Source organism: Phasianus colchicus, chromosome 3, assembly GCF_987193195.1.
Source record: "Phasianus colchicus chromosome 3, bPhaCol1.hap1.1, whole genome shotgun sequence".
In the NCBI taxonomy this organism is placed as follows: domain Eukaryota; kingdom Metazoa; phylum Chordata; class Aves; order Galliformes; family Phasianidae; genus Phasianus; species Phasianus colchicus.
In genome coordinates this window covers 52,888,201-52,914,202 of record NC_143438.1, presented here as the reverse complement: position 1 = coordinate 52,914,202, position 26,002 = coordinate 52,888,201, and the positions used below count along the sequence as shown (strand labels likewise).

General features: G+C 35.3%; 1 protein-coding gene across 16 annotated transcripts in view; it reads left to right on the top strand.

The window, feature by feature from the left end:
* Positions 1–26,002, top strand: part of CCDC178 (coiled-coil domain containing 178) — a 182,321-nt gene that overhangs the window by 22,077 nt on the left and 134,242 nt on the right. For 11 of the 16 annotated variants that reach the window (XM_090137532.1, XM_090137520.1, XM_090137533.1 and 8 more), the window contains exons 4-15: positions 1,799–1,900; positions 3,566–3,667; positions 5,547–5,657; positions 5,745–5,815; positions 7,731–7,809; positions 9,939–10,060; positions 12,119–12,153; positions 13,896–13,990; positions 15,296–15,496; positions 20,837–21,057; positions 23,068–23,210; positions 25,771–25,924. In XM_090137532.1, coding sequence (XP_089993658.1) covers positions 5,756–5,815; positions 7,731–7,809; positions 9,939–10,060; positions 12,119–12,153; positions 13,896–13,990; positions 15,296–15,496; positions 20,837–21,057; positions 23,068–23,210; positions 25,771–25,924 — 1,110 coding nt within the window. In that variant the 5' untranslated portion in view covers positions 1,799–1,900; positions 3,566–3,667; positions 5,547–5,657; positions 5,745–5,755. Of the gene's footprint in view, positions 1–46; positions 138–223; positions 297–317; positions 603–1,798; positions 1,901–3,565; positions 3,668–5,546; positions 5,658–5,744; positions 5,816–7,730; positions 7,810–9,938; positions 10,061–12,118; positions 12,154–13,895; positions 13,991–15,295; positions 15,497–20,836; positions 21,058–23,067; positions 23,211–25,770; positions 25,925–26,002 lie in introns of those variants that run through there. The other 5 variants (XM_090137521.1, XM_090137523.1, XM_090137522.1 and 2 more) reach the window with 5 other exon arrangements.

Genomic DNA, 26,002 nt, shown 5'->3' with positions numbered 1-26,002 from the left:
ACTGGGATCGTTCAGCCTGGAGGAGGCTCAGGGGAGACCTAATCCGCTCAGAACGGAGGTCTAGGCCGGCTCCCGCTGCCAGGGGAACGGCCAAACGGCCGCCGGCAGCCCCTCACCACCCACCGCCCGGCGGAGCCGTGAGTAGCGGGAGGCGGCGCTGCCGCCGGCGGCAGTGGGGAGGGCTGCGCAGCCCCGGCTGTGGGGGAGAGGCGGGGGGACGTGTGGGGCCCTGCCTGCTTGTCTGCCTCGGGGGGAGTGCTGTTTGTGGCTAAGACGAATACACTGTGCTTTCTGATGTGCGACTTAAACAGGGTTCTCAGCCTTCTGTTTCAAAGACTGTTGTTACATGAGTCATTTCTGAAGAGGAGTCGGAGATTAAAGTTCAGGGTTTTTGCACTTTGGAGTTTATAGCAATTATTCTCTGGTAGTTTTGTCCTCTCTTTTTAGAAAACAGCACGTGTAAGGGTGGAAAACATGGAAGGAGTTGATGTGAAAGTTGTACCAGTGTTCAGTTACTTTCCGAAAGCTCAGGAGCTACTTTGAAGATAGTTTGAAAACAGTATGGAAAGGAGGAGCAGCCGTTATTGCAGTGATGCTAACTGGTCTCTGATTCCCATCTGTCTTGTTATTTCTTTGGGAAAATAATTAACGAGGAATAGGGGAATTTGTGGCAGGTTTAGTGAACATGCCTTAGCTCATAGTGTTGTGAAGTTCTAGTCACATTCCAGTTGTGGGAACCTGGGTGAATACTGAGGAAATATGTACCAAACATCTTAAAGCGTCAGCTGTCATAGAATCAGGTTGGAAATAGACCTTAAAGATCATCGAGTCCAACCACAACCTAACCATACTACCCTAACCCTAACAACCCTCTGCTAAATCGTGTCCCTGAGCACCACATCCAAACGGTTTTTAAACACATCCATGGATGGTGACTCAACCACCTCCCTGGGGAGCCTATTCCAGTGCTTCACAACCCTTTCTGTAAAGAAGTTTTTCCTGATATCCAACCCAAACTTACCCTGGCGCAACTTAAGGCCATTTCTACTCATCCTGTCAGTGTCACATTTCACCAGATATTTCCCCATCAACAGTCCTTTCTTGCAAGTTCTTCCCCATTGGTCATACTGAGATGTTGTTTGGAAGTTGAAAGGTTGATCATGATCCCAACTGAAAATCCAGTCTGTGATCATGTTGGTTAAGCTATTCTTTCAAATTGCCCTGCTTGTGAAATGTGCTATGCTTGCTAACACAAGGAAATACTTTTTGAATATGCTTTTGGGAACTTAGGGATCTGCTGAGGTTGTGGAGGTGTTTGGTCTGCAGCCTTTTAAGGTTGCTTCTCATGGAATTGCAGCCTCTTTCTTTAGTGAGACAGTGCCAGTGTTAAATACAGAAATCAATTTCGGATTGGACATAAAACAGAGAACTTTCTTATTCCTCTTTTAGTACTTGCCACAGTTTTGGATGAAATTTTCATTTGGAAGATTGTGATCCACGCAAAAGTTAATACTGCAGTATTTGGCCCCAAATATCATCTATTAAAATCCGTACAAGTTTTAGTGAAATTGATTTAAATGACAATGAAATTATTTTTCCTGATATTTTCAAGATGCATACTGAACGATTATGCTTAATGTTAAGAGAGTTTGGAGTAGAAATAGATATTAAATGATTAAGAATGATCATTGTTTGTAAAGTGATAAAAATTTCATAAGACAAAGAAGTCGGGTTATCTGTTCCATCTTTCTGATTTGGCATTGCAAAGTCTGGTTTCCTGTATCTTTCACCTTCACAGCATAAGGAAGAAACAATGAGAACCTAAGAAAAGTGGAATCGCTGAGACCTTCCTGTTTGAGCTCAAGGGACTTGATACACAACATTTGTGCCACTTACTGTGGTAAGATAGATAGTGCATTACAGTAAATCTCCTAGTCCTGGGCTAGCTTCACCCACGTAGAAGGAAGGACTTTCTATTGGCATAGTTCATCACTCACATTAAGGAAAGGCAACAAGCATTATGCCAGTCTGTGCATGTGGATAGGAAATTAAATGCTCTGTCTAGCAAAAAAAAAAAAAAGGTTATTTACATGAACTTTGATACGTGCACACTCTGTGAACTGTTATGTATTTGAGAACATAACGGTAGAGAAGGAATTTAAAGACAGAATGAATAACTCTAGCAAAAAAAACCAAAAAGCCTCTTTCACATTCTTTTTGTTCAAATATGTAATAAAATCTCATTAAGGTGTTTTTTTTTAATATTTAATTCATTTTACTCTGTATTTTTAGCTTTGTCTGAAAATTTAAGTTTAATTACTGAATCATAGAGCACAAGCAATGAGTAAAGTTAACGGTCACATTTCATGGGTAAAAAGATTTATGATTCAGCATGTGTCACTCTGGAAGGTAGATAATAAGGAAGCATGAGCTTGAGAAAACAGCAGTTCCACTCAGCTTGGGGGTATTATTGATTCCTTAGTTATCAGTCTTCTGTTTTTTTTTTTTGTCATGTAAAACTTTGACTTGGAGCTGTCATCTTCTAAGGGTGTCTTGCAGAACAGGAACAGAAGTGTTCTCTTAATGTAGCTATACTGAAATGTATATGTTAGCCTTTCCTTTTGAATGTTTATAAAAAAGCCACCTGAAAATGTATAATTAAAAATAATGTTCTATTTTATTTTTAACAAGATTTTCTATTAATTTATTTTTTAAATAAGGCAGCATCAAGAATTAATTAGCTGCTCAGATCTGAGCAGTGCCAGGAAACACATCTTGCTCCAGCTGAACAAAGGAATGTTTTTATGGTTACTCAGCACTTGGTTTGGAGCTTGGCAAGATCTCCTTACGCTAGAAAATGCACAGATGCAATTTCATGTCATTTAGCAGTGTGTTATGTTCCTTTTTCTTAAATTTTAAATAGACTGCATGAGACTGCCAAATTTTCAACCCATTTTTTTCCTAATCTTTCCGACTAAACTACTTATTTAATATACATAGCAGGTAAAATTACCACTTAGCTGCAAGTTCCTCCTATACATAAAAGAATAAAGTACATACAACTTGATGGAAAATCAAATCGAGATGGATGCCTCATTTTAAATGCTTATTTCTTCTTCTTCTTCTTTTTTTTTTAATTTTAAAGATTTATTTTTTAAAACAGCATGGCACTGTCCGGCTAGGAGCACACCGTATCTTACTGATGGCACTGAGGAACAGTGGAGGTGACCTGAGCAGCTGCAGGGGCTTGCCGCATGCCTCCACTGGGACACAGTGCCTTGCTGGGAAGAGGTGCAAGTACTGTTCAGTGTTCAGAATCATTTGCAATTTGAGATGGTCTGGAGAAGTCAGAGAATAGGGTGTAAATAAGTAAAAACAAGTATGAAGTACTATGTTCTGTGCACATTATTTATATTTAGGAGAAGAAAGTGCTAGGTAAGGTAGTAGAAAATCCATAGCTTATAGTGTGAAACACAAAAACCAGTATCCTATTGTTGTAACAGAACCAAGGGTTACGCCAGGATATGAAACCAAAAGCATTGTGTAATACTTCTATTCTTCTTAGCATTGAGGCATCAGCTGGAAAGCCACATCCTCTTCAGGACACATCTGGAAGGACCTGAAAAAATGTGGAGGAAAGCAGCGGAAAAATAATAAAAATATAAAGGTAGAGGAGTTAGAATAATTTTATCTATTTAGCAAATAACAGGGAAGAGAAAGTTTCTCAAATGTTAAAAAATTTTTTACAAGATGAAAGGAATCATTTTCTGTATCCATAAAGATACGACAAGATTACATTATACTTCAGGAAAGCTGACTAATGGTGAAGATGTTTGAGTTTGGTTTAACTTTGCAAAGATTCTTTATAAAAACTGTCACTAAGAGATTTTAAAGCAGGTTCAACAACATTTGTTAGAAATGGTTTGGATTTAGTTGAAACTGCCTTGGATCTTTCAGTTAATTGAGGCATTATTTTGCAAATGAAATCTGTCTTCACATTCTACTATGCTCCAAAAAAGAAATAAAGTTTCTTCTTAGTTTTACCCCCTTCTGTTCTGTTGTGGAATTTTGTAAGTGCTTAATTAAATACACAATTTCTTTTTTTCGCTTTACAGATCCTCTGTCATTTTGTCCTTATGTTGTCCCATTCCAGTTTTAGTTCTGTGTCTCATCTATCCTCTTTTTCTTTTCCCTTTAGATTTGTCATTTATTCTGCATTATGTTCTGAACTTTTCAATAATTACCTTTCCATACTTCATAATAATTTTTTCAGCTTTGCCTTGCAAAGGCCCTTCATTCCTGTGAATTCCCTCTCACCCACTATACTTCAGCATTGCCAGCATTCTCATGCTTGTCTCTTTTTGGTCTCTTTTTGTCTTTCTTTTTTTTTGTCTTTTTTTTTTTTTTTTTTTTTTGTCTTTTTTATCTTGGCATCTGAAGAATGTTGTCTCTTTCTCTTTGTCCTCTACCTAAAATTGTGAAGTTTAAGATCTTTCTAAAACAAAAGGATTTTCCATCTTTGATGGAAAGATTATAAAATAAATGACTACAGTCACTTCAGGTAGCCTCCACTTAAGGAGCTGTTTTTGGTTTATCTAAGGAAACAAGTTTGCCATCGCTGTACGCTGTCAGTGCTTGTCCTCCAGAAGCTTTTCAAACATAATGTCAGATTATTACAAATACCTGAAAGGAGATTGTAGAGAGGAGATTGGCCTTTTCTTCCTACATAACTAGATAGAATGAGAAGAAATGGCCTCAAATTGCGCTGATGAGATTCAGGTTGGATATTGGGAAGAATTCTCAGAAAGAGCAGTGAGGAATTGGAACAGGCTGCCCAGGGAGTGGTGAACTCACTGCCCCTGGAGGTGTTTAAAAATATGTGGATGTGGCACTGAGGGCATGGTGGGGATGGGCTGATGGTTGGACTAGGAGATCTTAGAGGTCTTTTTCAACTTTAATGATTCTGCGATTCTATGAAATTTCAACCAGATTTGATAGGCTAAAGTCTCAGAGATGTTGAGTTCCTCCAAGTTTCATGAAAACTGGCAACTAAAGAGGGGGAGGAAAGACTCAAATTATTTCCTCCCCTATAAGAAAGAAGCTATAAATTAATTCTTTACATATTCTGCAGTGTAGCAGTCAGCTGGCTAATCTGCTGTCTTTCTGGTTAGCCAATCAACATTTGTAAAGCTCCAAACCAGTTCACAGAATCACAGAATTGGTACCACATATAATTGTTGTACCACATGCACATGAACAGAGGGAATAGCTAAGGAACCTGTGTTGGTCAGATTCTTTGGAGGAACCAGGAAGAACTGGGTTTCTTTGGGGATGTGTGTAAAATCAGACTTTATTGATTCTAATGGTTATGGGAACTGCTGCCTTTTTTGGGCTGTAAAATGTTTTCAGCAGCTTTTCTCTGCTCTTTGCAGTAACAGAGAGCTCATCAAGTGTTAAAAAACCAAGCATTTCTAAATAGTTAAATGGTCTTTCATTCATATGTTATTCCAGGCTAATCCTCTTTTATCTTCTCTTTTTTATGAAAGCCTGTTATCCTTCAAAATTTGGCTGGATCACTTCCACAAATTCATTAAGGATTTGACCCATTAACCTTAGTACATGTGCACAGTAGATAGCAGAAGGTCTGGGGAAGCCAGGTAAGCCAACAGTGACATGTTGATACTTGAAGTTAGAATACCGTGTGCTAAAGAAAGTTTTGGACTTTGCGTCTTTTTTTTTTGCAGTGCTGACAGTGATGGATTCTTGTGCAATGCTCAACACCTTAAGAAAATGCTTTAGCTTTCCAAGAATTGAAGTTGAGATGAAGTCTATATATATATATATTTTTACTTAGGACTTATTTATTTTTCTGTTTTGCATTACCAAACTCTTTCTGAAATTCTGATGTTTGTATTTCTGAATACTGAAACAAAAGGTATCAGTGGTAATGAACTTGAACAATGTAAGGTGATTCTGAAACAGCTAACTCAGAGCTAAGATACTGAGCAGACAAAGCTTGAAAAGGAAAATAATGGAATAAGTCTAGTGTTGAACTAAAAGCATGCAAGTCCAATGGTCCTACCTTTCATGCAACCACAGGGTTGTTGGTATTTTTGTGTTGTTTGGTTTTGTTTATTTGTTTGTTGGTTTCCTTATGTATTTTTTTTTTTTCTTTTAAGATGCTTCTGATTCATTCTGACAGCTGATAAGGAAGCATAGAGGAGTTTGTAGCTAAATCACACACTGGTTGAATTGACTTAATTTGTTCCTGCTGGATGTATACTTTAATGCTGTTGAGAAAATGTTGCTGTTGTAAGACTGAGTGCCAGCGTGCCTAGAATAGTCCTTCCTTTGCTACTATTTCTTGAAAGCAAATATACAGGAAAATTTATTCTTGTTCAATGTGAACCTCATTGCAATTGGAAAGGAAATAAGTTTGTCACAGGCTGTTGGTTTTTTTTCTGAAATTTCTTTAGTAATTTCTGAATGTTTGATCATTAATGTATTTTTTATTATAAAATAGTATTTTGATTTTAATGTTAATAGAAATGATTATCACTAAGTAAAAGATAAGCAGTAATTAACTGCATGGTTTAATAGAATGCAAAATAATATATTCTAAGTGTAAAAGAGAAGAGAATGAATTAAACAAGAATATTTTGCATTATATCTGTTAATACTTGATCTCATTTTTTGTTTCTTCATTACCCTATTTTTTAAAAATGGAGTTCAAAAGTGTCAACATTTCTAATGCTCAGAATAGGAGATGTGATTTGTATGAACATATGCAGCAATTATGCCAAAACTAAATTTCTTCCCTTCTGTGGTTACTATGGTAACCAATATTTACTGTATTTCATTTAGACATATACAACAGAATGGAAAATGCTAGGTTTAAGCTTTGGTAATCTTTGCAAAAAAATATTGTGCTATTGTACATGATATTTTAATTATGGGTAAAGGGATGGATCAAATAACTAACATGTTTAGTAGCATGAGCTTTGGTAGTAATCATCTTTAAAACATATTTGAATGATTCTTCTGGTAATGGAATTTCAGATGCTTATTTCTAATAATTGAATTGAATTAGTTTTTTGCTTGAGCAGAGAGATTGTTCCTACCACTGTCAGATCTCTTTGACCTCACAAGAATAAGAAAGAGATTAATACGAGGCGTGCTCCAAAAGTAATGCCTTCTATTTTATGACGTTGGCACACAATGTCAGAGGTGGATGTTGAAGGTATGGCAGTAGTGGTTGAACCTTCCCACCAGTTCTCCATTGTGTTTTGTCACTGTATGACATATGGCAACAGACGAACAATCTGACAAAATGGCAGCCGACCTGGAAGTGTGTGGGAAGCAAAGGTGTGCCATTAAATTTCTCCATGCAGAAAAAATGGCAGCCATTCATCAATGCTTGCTGAACGTTTATGGAGACCAACCAGTGGATCTGAGCACAGTGAGGCAGTGGGTGGTGTCTTTCAGCAGCGGTGACATTGATAGTGGGTCATCACCGCTTGTGTAGATGTTTATGAGCGTGGCATTCAGGCTCTTGTTCACCTCTGGTAAAAATGCAGAGCTAGTGATGATGACTATGTTGAAAAATAGTGTTTTCTAGTAGAGATTTTGCTCTGTCAAATAGTGTTATTGTGCTCTTTATATCTGTAGGAAATAAATAGAAGGAATTATTTTCAGAGTGACCTACATATAATGTTTTTTCTAATCATTAGGCTGCAAAATACTGCACAATAATGCTTGAAACACAGTTGTTTTCCTATTCTCCTAAGGACACTGATGAGCCACCCCAAGGTATGTCAATATATCTTCTACTATATGGTTTTCAAATAGCTGAATAAAAGGCTTACATTTAAAATATACATTATTATTTTCAATTTTTATTTTAATGGTGTGCAGTGCTAGTTCTCTTTTGTGGTTTTTATCTGTTACGCTACTCAAAATTCTTCATAGCAATTATGCATTTGTGTACTTTGAATGTCAGTCATTTACTTAGTGGTGTCACTCAATCATCTAATCACAGTTCAGTTTTTCTATCTAGAGAAAACAAAATTAGCTGTATTTCACATGACATTTACACTTTTTTTTAGATTTTAAGAAAATCTAGTGAACGATTCCATTTTCTCACTGAGTTCTATATATTACTTGCTTTTACAAATGTCTCAGAAGATTTATGACATTGTTTGCTTTTGCCAATGAAATCAAGGAAGTAAGAGATTAATCTTATTTTATTAATGCTGTTCAGATGTTTCTGATTTTATTTTTTTTTTTAATTGAGGTATTCTTAGCCATATTGAGGCAAGGACATTAAATAATTTTTACAACAAAATTAATATTCATTTGGTAAACTGTTAAAAAAAGTAGCAGCAGAAGCAACTAAGTGAAATTGAAGTAATATTAGTCTGGAAGTGTGAACTTCTGTGAGCACAGAAAGATCCAAAGTGTATATACATTTAGTTCAGACGGTGCAGTGTAGGCATCCTGAGAAGGTTGCTCTGGAAACAGGCTGAGGAAGATCACATAATCACAGAATGGCCAGGGTTGGAAGAGACCTCAAGGATCATGAATCTCCAACCCCTCTGCCACATGCAAGGCCACCAACCTCCCCATTTAATACTAGACCAGGCTGCCCAGGACCCCATTCAGTCTGTCCTGAACACCTCCAGGGACGGGGCATCTACAGCCTCTCTGGGCAGCCTGTTCCAGCACCTCACCACTCTCTCTGTAAAGAACTTCCCCCTGACAGATCCTGTTTTTGATACCCATTTTAGTGGGCTCTGTTTTTCCAGCAAAATTTTGCAAACAGTCTTTTCCATTCCAATAAAGCTGTTTACCATAAAGTAAGGTCAGAAGTAACTTATGTAACCCACAGCCTTCTGATCTTCTAGTCTGACTATTTTAATTAAGACACTGAGAGATTATTCTTAAAAAAATAAAATAAAATAAACAACACAAAACAGCCACCTACAAACTGTATGAAGGTTGTCTGCTAATATATCTATTTTACTGAGTAATTTCTATAAATGTTATTTTTGGTAAATCTCCAATCCAACACACATTAAAGCACTGTGTTGTCCTGAACATAATTAGGTTAATGTTCCATGTTTGTAGGACAACTGATCACACTTTCTAGTTGCTCTGCTACTAGGTTTCATTGTCTTGTGGTGATTCGTGACGACTTTCATTAGTGATCCCTGCAGACAGATTCCCCTTCTATTTATCAGTTAAATAGATAACATTCAGTAGTGTGACAGAGTGTAATTTATTTATCTCATTATAAGGCAAGCACACTTGAAAGAACATGTAGCTGTGAAGTCTGTATGTTCTTATGAAACAGTTCATATGTGCCATATAGCTTGAATTTCCCAACTCCAGAACTAGCCTTCTGGAACTTCATCCCTTCATATAATTGAAGCCAATGCTGATTGGCATTAAGTATCATATGCACAGGAGTTTGCTAAGCTTGCCTCTTTGGGCTGTAAGACCTCTTCTGTTTGTCTTTAGGCTTTTCTTCAGTAGCTGCCAGCCTTGCTTTTTGGGGTTTTGATATTATTTTTTCTCTTTGGACAAAATCTTCACTGAGGATTAACCTAAAGTCATCAAACTCAATTCATTTGGGATTAATTATATAAAATTAATTATAGAAAACTGAAATTCTGACCTACCTCCTTTTATCACATTTCATCTCTCTGATGTTATTCCATCATATTTTTTCATGCATTCATTAATCCCTCTCATATTGAAAAGGAATAACCTTTACTTCATAAAGTGTGCATAGCAATAGCTGTTGCATTCCCTTAACCAGTGGTCAAGACTAAGGTTTATCAGGTTTCAAATTAAGGGACAAATTCAAGTATGAAACTCTCTGGTATCAGTCTACAGGTAAAGCTTGGCAACATTCTGTATTCTCATTGTATCTGTAGATGACTGGACCACCCCAAGGCAACGGAGCTGTGCTTTTGTAAATACTCCATTACCATGTGTTAATAAAGCCATTCATCACATTCAAGAGTTGGAAGTAAAGATGGGAAAATATTTTCAACAGGTACGTTTATGGCTGAAAATGGCCGAGCACTTTTTATATCAAGTGTATTTTAAAATAAGATTACTATGGTGATTTTCTCTCCTTTATAGTAAGCACTGTTTTTTCCTAGAGAGTACTTAACAATTCCTTGATTAAATCTTCTCTCTTATTGAGAGCCATGAATTTGAAAATGTAATGGTTCTTTTTCTAGCAATATATGATGTTTTCATAGCCTACATAGATTTTGTGAATAGAAACAAGAATAAAGGGAAGCTGAAAATGGGTAGGTAGATGAAGAAAGAGTGCAATACATTCTCTTTTAAAGTACAGTAAAATCTTCTTATTAACTTCCTTGAGAATATGGTTAGTTTTATTTAAATAATTCACATTGGAGTGTTTTCCAAATTTTTAATAAGTTTTGTGTATGTCTACACTGCAGTAAGATCTGATTGCTACCATTGCAGACAAGCTATATTTAAATAATTTAGCTCCAGTATTGACTGTGTTGTAATCACTGAGGTACATCAAAAGGACTATCACACTTTAGTCTTCTACTTTATTAATAATGTTTTGCAGTGAGATTTCTGCAACTACAGAATAGGTACTGGAGGAATCCAAATTGGATAAGCTATAAGAATATCTTGATATACAATATAGACACAGATAGGAAATTTGTATTGCCTCATTCACTTTTAGTTACAATAGTGTGAGAATAGTGAAATTATTTGTGGTAATGTTGTTATTAATATACATGAATTAAATGAAGAAACACTGATCTGTCCAGATATTCATTCATTTTAATGTATATGCAGTCGCTTGTGTATTTTCCAGTTCTAATTTTGTGCATGTCAACGGTTTATGGGCTGGTTTTGCCCAGTTCTGTGGCTAGCAGGGCAGAGGGATTTCACAAAATCCACGCCTCTGGAAAAGGGAAACAGGGGACCCCAAAATAATTAAAAACAGCAGCAACAATCTGAGGAGAAACAAACTAATTTACTAAGTATAGTATCAGAATGCATGATAACACACAATATAATTAGAATTGAAGCTTATAAATCAAATATAATACGAGAGAGTGTCCGAAAAGTGGATAGGCCTCATCATAACACTGAGATGAGATGAGATGCACAGTCTGGTTGAGCAGCAGGGAGGAGAGCCTGATGAAGAAGGGGAGGTCAGATGACCTTGCCAGGGTTATATCTCCGCTCTGGCCGCAAAGCCCCTTGGGGTGTGTAGTTCTTTTTCTCTTCCAGACAGGAATCCAGAACTGGAGCATTAACACCTTAACTCCCAGTGCACTACATGATGTTATGATGTGGAATACCAAAAACCAAAAATCATAAAACCATGACAGTGTAACATGCAGAGATCAAAAATAATTTGCAGCCTCTAGGCAGTGATGTTGTTATAACTGTGATTTAAGATGAGAACAGACAAAGGGTTTATGTAGTGTGTATAGTCCATAAATACTTTTAAAAATCAAAATTAGGCTTATATACTGAAATGGATATACTCCTACAAATACAAGATAGAGTACATGCAGGGCTTCGGAGGCTGCTTTATCATTCATTCCAATTCCTGAACTGTTTGAAAACTGGGCATGATTTGGGTATGTGCAATGAGTTTTTGTTACAATCTTATGATGCAGTTGATAAAGTTTCTGGGTCCAAAAAATTTGCCTGGCAGCTTTTAATTTACTGTTCTGGACAGAAGACTAATGAAGGAAAAGCATAGAAAGTTCAGGCAGAAACTGTCCAGTAGTTTTGAGATTTAATTATAGAGATTAAGTGTGGCAATATAATTAACAATCTAAAAAGATTTTAAAAAGCATTACAAAACTGATTAATATTTAGCATGTATGTACAAAGAATGGGTTTCATTACCAACCTTTTGGAGATCCTTACACAGGTTTTCAGAATTCAAAAGCTTCGTAATTATTTTAAAATATTAAGAACCATAGATCTGTATGCACTCTGATTAGATCCTTCTACAATACAAAGTTCAGTAGCCTTTTTAGTAGGTAACAGAAAATTATGTATCATCTGAGATGTGTAATGAAATTTGTCTTTTATTTTGCAGTATGACCATGTGTTTAAGGAGGAGAAAAAGCCATGGTAAGAATTATGCATACAAAATCATACAAACTGTTGTATTTGTTTTAATGTCAAGTAAACTTTTGATGAAAAATGAATGTGACTGTAATGCCTTCTCTGTGAACTTACTGTTTACCAAGTTCTACTATTGTGCAGAACACAGCTAAAATAAGCATTCACAATGTCTGCAGGAACTATTTATGTCAGGAGACCAAAAGTGTTCATGCAGTACTATATCTTCCCTATTCTGTGTTTAATATTCAAAGATTCAAGGGGATCTTAGGATCCACCTAAATGATAACTTTTGCTGTGAAGTGTAGTTCAGTTATTGATACTTCTGAAATTGTGCCTCATCTGAGATACTTTAAATATGGCTTAGTATTCTCATTTTAAGTTCTAGTTCTCATTGCTTTGAGTTATAAGATACCCAAAATAAAGCTGACTGTGTAATTTTAAATTGAATTATTTGTGATGTGGACCACTTTATGATGTAGTTCTCATTACAATGATTAAAAAGACGAGTTTGAAGAGGAGAATGTATCTCATGCATTCAGCTTGTCCTGGCTGTTTTGCTCAACAAAGCATTTATTTCTCTGTGTATTTTTGTGTCAGATATGCCTATTGAGTCGTTTTGTGTTTGCTTATTTATCCAACTCCTCTTCACTGAACTTCTGCTTCTATATCTAATTTGAAATCTCTTCCACTACCAAGTCCCATTTTTCTTATCAAATGTCTTATTATTTTTCATTACTGGAATCTTCCCAGTATCTTAGATGTAACAATCAGAGGCATCAATTCTTTTTTTTTTTCCTTTTCTTTTCTTTTTTTTTTTTTTTTGGTTTACAGAATCAGTACATTTCTGTGGATTGCTTTCAACTCTGTACTTTCATGTTATGCATCTATGTGTGCTGTACCAGTTTGATTATAGATTTTGTCTTAGCTGCATGTGACAGGCCTATATATACTCTTTAACCTGCACATGTGGGCATATATGGGGAGTGGTTATCCTTCATCACCTCGTTCTCAACTCCAGTAGGCTAATGAGCCTCTTTGAGGTCATCTGAGACTTCTGGTTTGTTTCTGTTCTTCTTTAATTATTTGAATTAATTATTCCCCTCTCTCACTTACAGGTTAGATTTATCCTGATCATATTTTAACAAAAACCTCCTTTTTTTCTGCTTTTGAATCTCCCAAGATTTCAAAAGCTTCTCTGCTGGAAACTGATGAAGCTATTGTGTTTCTAAAAAATTTTCAATTGTTTTTCTTCATTGTTGACCATGAAATGATTATATCCCTTAAGCTGATAAAACTGAAACTACTTCTAACCTGCAGTGGCAATGTATCTGTATCTGAGGGTGACATTTAATGCTTCTGCTGCTGAGAAGAATCTGCAAAGTATAGAGTATATAGATTTTTTCAGTTCAGAACTTGGGCAGAATAACAACTTATCCTCAATGGTTTCTTTGGCAAATCCTTGGGTGTAAGAACAGAGTTAGTTTGTGTAGGTACAAGATGCTAAAGAGTCTATTTTTTGTATTTCTGTAAATAAATATGAGGAAAATCATTTATATGGGAGTTACACAATTAAAAATTCTTTTGAATGACTTGCATTCTTTTTTTTAACAGTAATTCTATATAACCCAGCATTTAAGATACAAGACTGAAGAAAGGCACTTCTGACTTAATGAAAGTAATATTTATGTAACAGTGCCACTTTAAATTCAGTCTAAAAATTTTTTAGTGACAGTGGGTTTTATCCACAGGATAACAGAACAGGTCAGTGCTGAATCTAATGAAGATACCTGGTTATCATTATCAACTAGTTTGGATTTTCAAGATGCTAATGTATCTCATGAAGGTAAAATGCTTTATAGTACTCAATATAGTATTCAGTCTGAGTGGAAATAGTTACTTGCCCTCATTTAAAATATGCTTTGCATTTAATAATGTTTGCTGGCTGCTTGATAGATCTTATGTAAATGATGTGTGCATCCTTTGAAATCTATCGGTATATCATTTGTCAAGCTGAAAGACACATGGATTTTAAATGTTATATTAAGTACCATGAAATCATCCTATTTGCAAGATGGTAATTTACATTTTTCTATGTAGATTTATACTGTATTTTAAGCCAGCAGAACAAATTATTTTGTTTTTTCATTTAATTTCAGTAACACATGTAGCTGCATCACTGTTGCAGGGTTTTCACAAATACACTCCTGACACAAAGTTATGTTTCTTACAGTTGGCATCTTTGTTCGAATTAAATGTTTTTGAATGGTTTTCGGTATTCAGGAGTCTGTGTGCAATTCACGGTGCAGTCTTTTCAGTACTGCTAACTCGAGTTGATCCTGTCTACAGTGAATTGTATAATACAGTTTTTGTTGATGGCAGCAAAGCTAAAATCCAGATTTTAAGTAGCTATCCTTATTTTCAATGCTTACAGCTTTTAATCAAAATAATTTGGGGAGTTATTGATCATTGACTGTAGAATTTAATTGGAAATGCCTTGAATTCAGTAGGTTATGCAAATCTTTTTTTTTTTTTTTTTTTTTTTTTAGATCAGGTTAAGGATGATGACCTCAAAAAATATTTTACCAAAAACAGTAAGCTAGGGTATTTTTGATTGCCAGATTTTGCAGAATAAAATGTTGATAACCTATTTGTATCTTGATAAAAACCAGTGTTATTTACTGTTGAGATACTTCACTGAATATTCTTAGAATTCTGAAGACTTCAATGAAATCATTGATATTTCCTGGGGAACATGAAATAAGTATTCTTAACAACACCAAAAAAAGATATAATGAAGAACTTGGGGTAACTACTTATACAAGCAAGAAGACAAAAATGAAAATTGTGTACCATCTCTATTAGTATGTTTTTGGAAATAAACTGGAGGAAACGTGCAGGTTTTGTTTGCAGCCAATTTTTGCTTGCCTTGATACATGTGAGTAGGCTGTCTTTATATTGAGGATGACTGTAGAGTGTAAGTTTAAACTATCATAAGAAATAATGATAATGTATTATTAAAGAGCATTGTAACTAATTGTGCTTACTGTGATACACACAGACAGGACAACTTTGTCTTCAGAATGAAGCTGGAATAAAGAGCCTATGATTAAGCTTTCATAAAAAAATAATCTTTAATGTATTTTTAAAGACAGCAAGACATTAACCTTGAAGCAGGAAATAGCAGCTTTGCTACTGGAAGTTACTAAGCTAATTAAGCGATTGGAGGCCGATCGTATGGAGGCGGAAAAAGCTTTGGAGCAGGAGAGACAGCGAAGGAAAAAGCTTGGCATGGAAATAGATAGTATGTCACTTTGGAGGCTTCAGCACTTCCCTGCTGCTGTGCAAAAAGGTATCACTATTGAAGCTAAGAGTATTTGTTATTTCCAGTTGGTTCATTACCAAGGAAAATAATTACACTGTGAGATAGTTGTGTTTACTGTAACAGAACTGCAGTATTTACTCCTTTGAATTTGGTATGCTTAAATATATATCCATGGGGAAAAAAAAAAAAAACCAACACAGAACACACTATATTACATAGTTCTAAACTATGTAATAGTTTAGCATTGTTTGAGAAATAGCTCAAAAGTAGGCAATACACTTAAAGATGATGAGAGATACTTTTGTTAGGGCAGGGAATGAGAAATTTGAACAGAACTATAAAATCATGCAATTGTGCTAAACTGTAGAATAAACCATCAATTTTAATAAAATAAAATGTGATAAACTTGATTGAAGTATTTGAATGAATTGTTGGCTGTAACTATTGATAGAATTCCTCAAAATCCCAGATTCTAAGGACATTTACTGTTACCTTCTGTGATTAGCTGGCATCTACACAGTAAAATTTAAAAAGAAAAGAAGAAAAAAAAAGCATATACTTTGCAGCTGTTTGCTATTTGTCTTCTGACTTGCAGATCATAATGGGAAGTAGGTATCATCTGAACCTAGACTGAAAATCTGATGCCTGTGGGAAAACATGCAACTAGAGGAAAACTATAAGCATGCATGTATTAGCCTTGTCTGTTAGCGTGTAGTATGTCACATATCACTCATATTCGTTGACAGCCCCAGATCAGGGTGGATTGCCAAATTCTCAATTAACTATTACAGCTTTTTTATGTTTGTATTCTTAATACTGTAAAATGCTGACGGCAGTCTTAAAATCACCTATTTTTAGCTGGGATCATCTATTCATTTTAAGGTTACCATGCCATTCTTTGCCCTTGAAATTTATTCACTTGTCTTTCTACCTTTTCTGTTTTTTTTTTCTACATACTGTGACTTCTGTTCTTTGGTCATATTTATTACTCATTTTAAGTACATACCCTGATCACATAGAACAATTTTTTTTTTTCTTTAGTAGCATTACTGTGTAGGAGATGAATGCATATCAAATTATTCTTAAGAATCTTACTGGGCTTTTTTTATCGAATCACATGAGGGTTTGTAGAAAAAATAAAAGTAATTTTAATAATTTTGAAAGTCCTTACTGGAACTGCAGTTCCTGAATAATTAAACCTTTTAGAAATAAAGAAGCATTTTCTGGACTATTCCATAGTTAGGAATCAGTTAAAATACACCCAAAGCATGTTTTTTCACTGTATGTTTTGTCTAACAAGATATTCGTCACCGTATAAGATGTTAAGAGAAACAAATGCCTTTCATCTTGATGTTTAAAGAAACAAAACATGACAACAAATAGCATATAATTAACAGTGCAGGCTACCAGAGCCTTGATTACGAATTTTAATGAATTCTAATGAGACTGATTATTGAGGGGAGCTTTGAAAGACTAGGAAGAAACTTAACTAAATGATACTCCAAAATAGACAGGCAGGAGAAAGTAAATTGTCTTTCAAACCACAGAACAACTTCTGTGAAAAATAACTGTGCTTTTGCCCTGTCACTTAGAGCTTCAGACCTGTGTGGTCACAAGCACCAAACTCTGGTTTGTGTGATTTGATGATTTAAACAAAATAAAAACTAGAGGACATGCTTAATTTTGTCATAGTGAAGGGGTTTTCTAAGAGAGAAGAATGAAGTTTTGAAGATGACAAGAGTTAATTTAATGCAGAATCCAGAATAAATAGTTTTCTACTTCATTTAGAAGAATCTTTTAATAACAGATACACTGATAATAAAGCAGCCAGCAGACGTAAAGGAAAGACAACTGGCTGACTGGCTGTATCGAAGAACAGATTCCATAGTGGCAGTTACTTTTCCTTTCAGAATTCACTTTTCTGCACTGAAATCTGAGGATATGTTAATTGTGATGCAATAACTGCTTGAAATCAGGGAATGCTTTTTTTGCTTGTATGATTCAAGCTCTTCAGTGTCAACAGAGAGTGGCAAACATTGACAGACACATGGGTTTTTTTAATCTATGTAGTATTCCTGAGTAGTGTTATAGTACTATAGCCATGAAATACTTGACTTTTGCATGAGAAGAGTATAAATGTCGTCATGGTTAGTGAACCTATTTTTTCAACTTTTTTTTTCCCCCGAATTTTATTTCTATAGCCAGGGAATAAGCAAGAACAACATCAAACTTGTAGGCTTTTTGTACAGTGTGGCATCATGATATTTCAAGATACCATGCATGTTTATTGTCAGTGAGTAATGAGTGTCTTGGTGGCTGCCAAACTGGTCTTGCAAGTATCTTTGGTTTTGATTATAAGGCCTTTTTCTCAGTTTCTTATGTTTGCAACACATCACATTATATGAAGATACTGCATGGCTCTCTGAAGTCTCTCAGTCAGCATCTATAAATCTTCAGTTCCTTTTCACAGAAGTGCTCCATGATATCCAGTAGCTTCTGTGGGGGTAGTTTATTATTTTTTATCCAGATGACTAACAAAATATATCACAGCAGCAAACAATAATCAGTACCCTAAAATACAGGAAGCAAGACTCTTTCTGTATTAGTGCTGATTTGGAGGCTGGCAAATTATCCATTTTTTCATAAGGAAAACAGTTAAGTTCTAAAGAAATCTAGGTTCTTGAAGTCAGAGATGCAGTGGTCAATGTGTCTTCACTTAAATAGCTTTCATATAATTGGTAGCCATCACAGCTCTGGAATGTCATCTCCTTGCGGTCTGCAATATTTTTCTTAGACTGAGAGCAGCAGAGCAGTATTTATAGCTATTCCAAGAAAAAGGCCTCAGAGAACACCAGTTGGATCTTCTCAGTTGTGTTTTTGACCACGTTTTACAGACTTGTTTTGGTATGTTGTAGAAGAGGAAAAATACAGGCTCAGAACCATCATGATATCCCATTACATCTGTTTGTTACTGTGATCTTGAACTAAAATTAGAGATGGTGGGAAGTCAGTTAATATTCCCAGACACTGATTTGCAAAGCATAATAGTGGTTTGTCTATAATTTTACTGTTTTTTAGAATTATATTGGATGCCAAAAGAGAGACAAACATTAAGATGAAAAGAAGCGACATAATTTGTAATAGTGAGTTCCGGGTTGTGAAATCACAGTCAGTACTGTGGTACATATTTTTGATGCTCATCAGCCTGAGAGTTTGACAAGTTTCTTGTGCTCCAGGATATGTAGGATATGTTTTTAGTTCAAAATACTTTTTTTTTTTCTTTCCTTGGAAAGACAAAATGTGAAGATGGGCACATTCCTGAGAATATATGAGAATAACTTTTTATTTTATATTTATTGGCTAATTAATTTATATTTTTATCTTAGCCAATGCCTAACTTGAATTGGAAACAAGAAATTGCTGTGAATACGTTACTGATTTGCAAAGATTGTTACAGATTTTTGTTTGTTTGCTTATTTGTTTTTAAAACAGGAGTCTCTGAAGGGCAGTTTATAATGTTCTGAAAACAAAGGGAGAGGTTGAATAAAGGATCAAAATTAAAATTAATTCACAGGGAGGTTAGAAACTGCTTTCAGAAGAAAATCCTCTGGCAACTGAAAGGTCAAATTTTCCAAAGCAAAAAAGCTGTAAGAAGGTTAATAATACGGCTTTGTTCTGCAGCACAGTAATATGAGCTGCAGAGCTATTACATTCCAAGTCAACAGCAGTAATGCAAGATGCAAAAAATAAAGAATAAAAATATTTTGGGGGGACCCAATATATTTGCTTTACTGTTTTGCATCCTCTATGAATATCAAAAGTTTGGAATAGTAGAATAATGATTTTTAAATGCTGTTAGTTATGCAGTGATACAGTGATACAATATTTATTTAAAAAAAAAAAAAAAACAGCAATAAAAAAGCAGAAGTTGGGTTGTAGAGATTAACCAACTCTCCTCCCTTGATTTATCAGTAGGCTGTGGCAGTGTGATGTTGTGTCCTTGGAATAAATTTGTCATTTTCAGGTTTATAATAATTTACAGTATTATCTGTAAAACAAAAAATTATGCTAAAACAGAATTGAGGATAAAGAGAAAAGACCCCCAGGGATGTTATAATTATCCCTAATCTAAATAATACAAACCCAGGAGATTCTTAATTAAGAGTTTGCATGACCCATTCTGTGTAGGCACGGAATTCTGTTATTTCTTCAGACTTCCCTTGATTTCCATTATTGCTGACTCTTGCTGCCTTTACGTCCTGTAGGACGTTGAGGTAATTGCAGGAACACAGCCCATCTTCAGAACTGACCTCTTCTGAAATATAATAAAAATTCAGTGTAAAACACTTTTTTTTTACTGTTAGGCATCGCTTAGTATGATATAGAAAACCCACTTACTCATATAATGTCTCTACAACTTTTAGTGGCAATGAAATAATACATTTATAAATTTGTGATTTATGTCTTGTTAACACAGCAAAATGTATCAACTGTTAAGGAATAGCGCCAGATATTCCACAGCTACTTCTCAGAACTAGAAAGCCTTTTCTTCTTGGTAAAACATACTTTTCTCTCTCAGATTTATAGCAAGAGTTTACTCCTGTTTAGATTTTTTTTTTTCTCTTAATTGATAATCTTTTTCACTGTTAAACATCAGCTGCTGCGGTACTGTTAGGACACGATCTGTAATAAGGTTTTCTTTCTGAGCAAGATGAAATATGTGCTGTCATTCAGCAACCAATGATCTAGTTACATATTTTCTTGTAAGGGCCCTCAGGAAATTTATACCAGTGTAGGAGAAGTAAATGCAATGAAGTGAATTAAGACTGACACATTTCTGTATGGCAGCATGAATATGTTCTTCTTGATGGCTTTGAATATTTATCTGTAGTCTAGATTTTTTGAAGCCCCATTTAGTTCAGAAAGTGTTCCTGAACTGAAAACAGTTGTCATTTTAAGGGGATCTGGGATATATACTTGCCTTGTTCTTCCTCTGCATCCGCATCCGTCCATTGCTGGTGACTGGCAAGTTTAGTACAGCTTTTTTTGTGTGTTAGCAGCCTCTCAAGATGTGCCTTAAGGCTAAGTGTTTTAATTTCCTTCATAAAAACAAAGCCACCACTCACTCTGAGAATTTACTCTGAGAATGATGTAGTTAGATTATTGAGTTTCAGAAAGTTCCACTGCTAATGTACTATTTGGTGATGTCTTTTGTAACCAGTATCCTCTTTTGGCCTTTACAGTAGTTTACAGCAAAATTTTGCAAGTCTTATACTCAGCATTGTAACTGTGCATTTCCTAATCTCACTAAGCATTCACGGTGTCACTCAAATACACATTTTGTTATGCTAATTATCTCTTTAACAGAATATGAAACATGCGCTCGAGATACCTTAGAGCTACAATGGCATTTCGATTGCAAAAGCCGTCAGCTGCGACAGGTACAAAACCAGATACTTAAGATAGAAGCAGTCAGCAGAAGGATTCAGGAGGACGTAGACTTCATGAAGAAACACAGCCCTCTGCTGGAAGAAAAGTTGAATCTGGAGGGTGAAGCTGTGAAGGATGTTTTACTGGCTTATGAAAAGGTGAGTAAAAATCATACCAAAAAAAAACAAAAAACAAAAAACAAAACCTTTTTAGAGGCAGCATTATTTTGGCATCACCAGTCTATTTTGAATTTTATAGACAAAGACTGAATTGTGTGACTCAGTACAGGCAGAATCCAGGGAGCATAATGCTACAGGCCTTTAATAAATGTCTCATAAGCACATGTAGAATGTAATTCTAAATTTGTAAGCTCATTCCATCTGTTTGGGTTTCTTTTTTTTTCTTCTTTTTTTTTTTTTTCCTTTTTTGCAGAAAATGTAGATGGCACATATCTGCTGTTTGCATAGATTCTTGATTCTTTTCAGATTTCTCACGGACATCAAAGTTTGTTCCAGTATGTGGATAATGTGGAAATGTTAGAAGTTGTCAAAGAAAGTAAAATTGAATTATTTTCAAGTGTTGGTGCATTTTTAATGCAGATAGTTGCAGACTGAACAATCAAAGTGCAGCAGATTTGTAGATATTTTAAAATGGGTATCAGAAAAGGAGGGGTACTGTGTATCTGCAAGTTCAGATTTTAAAACTGATTATTTTCTGTGCATGTTTTATAGCTACTTTTAATCTCAAATCTAGAAATGAATCCATTTCAAGACACTGCGTTTACAATCTAAAAATAATCTTATACTTCTGGGTGATTCTGAATAAAAGTTTATTTAAACATTTGCTTCATTTTGGGGTGTCAGTAGTCATGTCAAAGTACTTCTAAAATAAAAAAGAGCTAATTAAACATTACATCACATAGATAATGTGAGAATTGTTATAAAGTAACGTCCTTCCAATTCATTTCCCTTTCTTAGTTAAATATGAATGGGACACAATCATCTTTGTGTGAATGACAGCTTGCAAATTCTTTTCTTCTGTATTTTTGGAAATAATTATCTGCACACCAAAACTTGCATATGATTCTGACTATGAAACAGCTGGTAGTTTGATCATTGATATGTTTTTAAGATACCAGCTAATTAAAAATCAATTTGGTTATTTCAATTTTCATTTTGTATCCTTTTTTTTCTTGTTAATTTCTTAGAAAAGATTGTATGCAGTCAAAAAATTAAGATGCTCTAAAGTACAGATCAGGAAACAGATTTTTTTCCTGTATCTGTTTAATACAGACTATATTAAATTAATACTTTTTCAGTGTCCTTTCTTTTTAGACATCACATTTCTTAAGAAGACAGATTTTGTGTTCCTGTAATTCATTTATATATTTCATTTCAGAAAAGCTTCTAATTAACAAATTGTACTCTAATTTACATGCTGTTTATTACTCCTTTGTTTTTTCCCGTGTTTTTTTTTTCCTTTTTTCCTCATGGCCTTTGGAAAGCAGCTCATATTGAGTTTTCTTTGCAGTTGATACAGATACTGAATTTTGAATCTCTAGTTTTTAAAATCCAGCAAACTAGTATTTACAGATTTTGTATCGCGTTTTTTGTTAACATGTAATATTTTCAAAAGTTGAGGCAAAAAACATGTGTATATTGCTAAGTGGACAGGAACTGAGTAGACCCAATACTATTGATACCAGTGAAATTTTATTTATTGTCTGCATTGTCTTAGGCCCCTGTTTTACACAGGTGACTGCAGGGCTTACACATGTTTTGGGGTGTTTCGGATGTTTAAGTAATTCTGTCAGATTACTGAGAGAAACCTCTGCGACTTCTTCCAACTTATTTCTTTCTTTCTGCTCCAGAGGTCACTATCTTCCCATGGAAGTAGCCACTTTTCACAATAACTTCTATGTTTTGCAACAGAATGGATGGCCTCTTGATAATACTTCCTAATATCACGCAATTTTACAACATCTTCTTGTCTTTCACTAGGGTATTTACTGCAGACCATGCAGAATTTAAGATTCAATTTTAAAATTACAATGAATCAAATAAAACTATATATATATATATATATATATATATTTAGCTATTATTATTTGTCACATTGTGTGTGATTTCTATGTAACATCTTTCAGAAAACTTGTTTTATTTGCTTAGGCATCCAGAATATATTCTGATGTTCATTCTGAGCTCATGAAAATTCAAAAGACAATGAAAAGAATTGAAGAAGAAGCTAAAAAGAAGATAAAATCTATGTATGAAAAAATTAAATGTGCTGAGATGCTACTAAGTGAATACAAGTAAGAGCTGTTCAAAACGGTCGTACGCATGTTAGTTTTTAGTAGTGACAATGAAATTATAGAAAATTTGCATTTAGAAAATATTTTAAATTCTCAGTTTTGTAAAATTAAGTAGTTATACCTAAAATATGTTTTTCATCGAATCCTTAGAGTTCAGACCTTTAGAGGTCATCTAGTTCACTTCCCATGCAATGAACAAGGAGTTGCACAGCTAGATCAGGTTGCCCAGGGCTTGATCCAGCCTCATCTTGCAAGTCCCCGGGGATGGGACATCAACCACATCGCTAGGGAACCTGTTCCTGTGCCTCACCACCCTCACTGCTAAAGAGGTTTCTCATGTGTATATAAGATTGTTACTAGAAAAAACAAACTTTGTGATTTTCTATGTTTACAGGCTATCAGTAGCCTATCTGACTTTCTGAAAAGACAAAAAATAAGCAGTTACAAATAGTTTGTACACAAGTTCATTGTGGTTCCTGTATTCTGGCACTGAAATACCATTTGTCTACCAGACTTATCTACCATGAAGCTGAACATCAAATCCTCAAATAACAGTTGTAAGAGTTTCGGGTACTGCTAGTGACCTTTTCATTTGATGTTCCGATTAGGAAGAACTGAGATATTTTTAAACTTGTATTGTAGTGATACACACTAGAATAAAGCAAGACATGCAGTAAAATTTGAGAATAAAGTATTTGGAACCCTCTGTGAAGGAACGCACTCTCAGAGGGAAAAGAAGAGGGTATAACTGCTGTAACTGGGTTTAGATTTTCTGTATGGACATAAACGGACCATGTAAGTTTTCTGTTTCGCCTAGTTAAGATATTTCCTATTTGTAGCACATGACAGTGATGTAGACTCTTTCAACTATTTTTGTTTGTGTGAATGGTAAGTTAAACTAAAAATGCTAAGGAGTATCAGCATTTACAAGAAAAAAAATAAGATTCTTTTTTCTACCCTCAGTGAGGAAATCAATGGTCAAGTCTGTTTTTCCAGCCATTTGATAAGCTTGTAACTAAAGTCATACCTACATTGCCGAAGTAGATTCTTCATTTGCCATCTGAGGAAGATCAGAATGATGTGGTGTTTATAGGTGTGAGAAAGGCAGATTTGTGATGACACAGACTTGAAAGGCTGCACTTCTGTTGATACACTTTTTTATATGTTGAGTCATCAGTACTCAGAGGACTGAAAACTGGAAGAGGGGTATGTTCCACAGCACAGTCTGTTATTTTTGCACATATTCACTATGGCTGATAGTAGCATTCTTTTCCAGGAGTTGTGCTCAGAAAAGTTGTAGCTGATATGCAGTATGCCTGTTACATATCTGTCATCAGAATAGTTCCAAGTGTCGTATATATGCCAGGACAAGGAGAAATGATTTTAAGTTGAGGGAGGGAAGATTTAGGTTGGATGCCAGGGGGAAGTTCTTTATAGAGAGAGTGGTGAGGTGCTGGAACAGGCTGCCCAGAGAGGTTGTGAGTGCCCCGTCCCTGGAGGTGTTTAAGGCCAGGTTGGATGGGGCCCTGGGCAGCCTGGTCTAGTATTAAATGGGGAGGTTGGTGGCCCTGCCTGTGTTAGGGGGGTTGGAGCTCCATGATCCTTGAGGTCCCTTCCAACCCTGGCCATTCTGTGATTCTGTGATATGCTGTGAGTAGTAGGACATAAGGGAGTACAGATATTTGAAGTGCTAGGTTTCATGCTCATGATATATATATATTCTGTGACCTTTGGCTCTTGAATTATTAACTGAAGTTTTTGTCTTCATCAAACAAAAATAATAGACAAACACCAGCGGTCACTGTAAAACGTTAACCCGATATCCCTCTATTCCTTTTGCCTTTTACAAAATACCATTCTCTTACACTGTTGTAACAAAAGACCTGTGCACAGCTTATTGCGAGGCCTAACAGTTCATTGTTGGAGTGTTTTCCTGACTATTGTTGTATTACCTCTGTCTGTAATTACGGGTGGTTTTTCTTCTGGTAATTCAGTGTCTGCTGATACATCTGCAAGCTTCTTCTTTGACCTTGTCTACTCTCTGCAAGTTCATTTTTGCATAAAGAGTTGGTGTCTTACTTGTATAATGGCACCAAAGATAACAGTTACAAGATGATACAGAAAAAAAAGTCACTAATGGCATTTGTCCATAAAATGACGCTGCACTGGACTGATTAAATGAAGATGGCTCTGAACTAGATTTAGCCACTGGTGGAGGAAAGAAATTGACTCTTGTTTTAATAAATGTGTTGAACAAAAGTCTTCTACTCAACTACACTAATGCCTGTTCAGAAGTCCAATTAGAAGCTGCAGTGTTGGCAGACTTTGTAAGTACAAGTGAATGGGTAGCCTGAGTAGTTTTGATTTCTGGCTGAAATTGTATGAACCTGCCAGGTTGGGTGTTTTGAAATTCTCTCATGCATACCTGCTCAAGAAACATAGTAGAGAATCAAAATAAATCTTTACTAATTCGGATCTGCTTTACATTTTCCTTTATGGAGAGGGACTACCTTGGAATATTTCCAGATAGATGGATTCACTTCGTGTGTATTTCTATTAGGAATGAGTTAAAGCATTCTGAATTTATTTGGACCGAATACTGTATGAAGTTAAAAAAAACAGAGGAGAAGATTATAAAGGATGAAAAACACCTTGAGGAGTTAGTGAAGCAAAAAGCAGAAATCCAGGAAGATGCAAAATGTTGGAACAGCAAAGTGAGTCTTGAATATTTATAAACAAGCAAGTAAATGAATATCTTTTATTGAAAAGTACAGGAATGCCTGAATATTTTT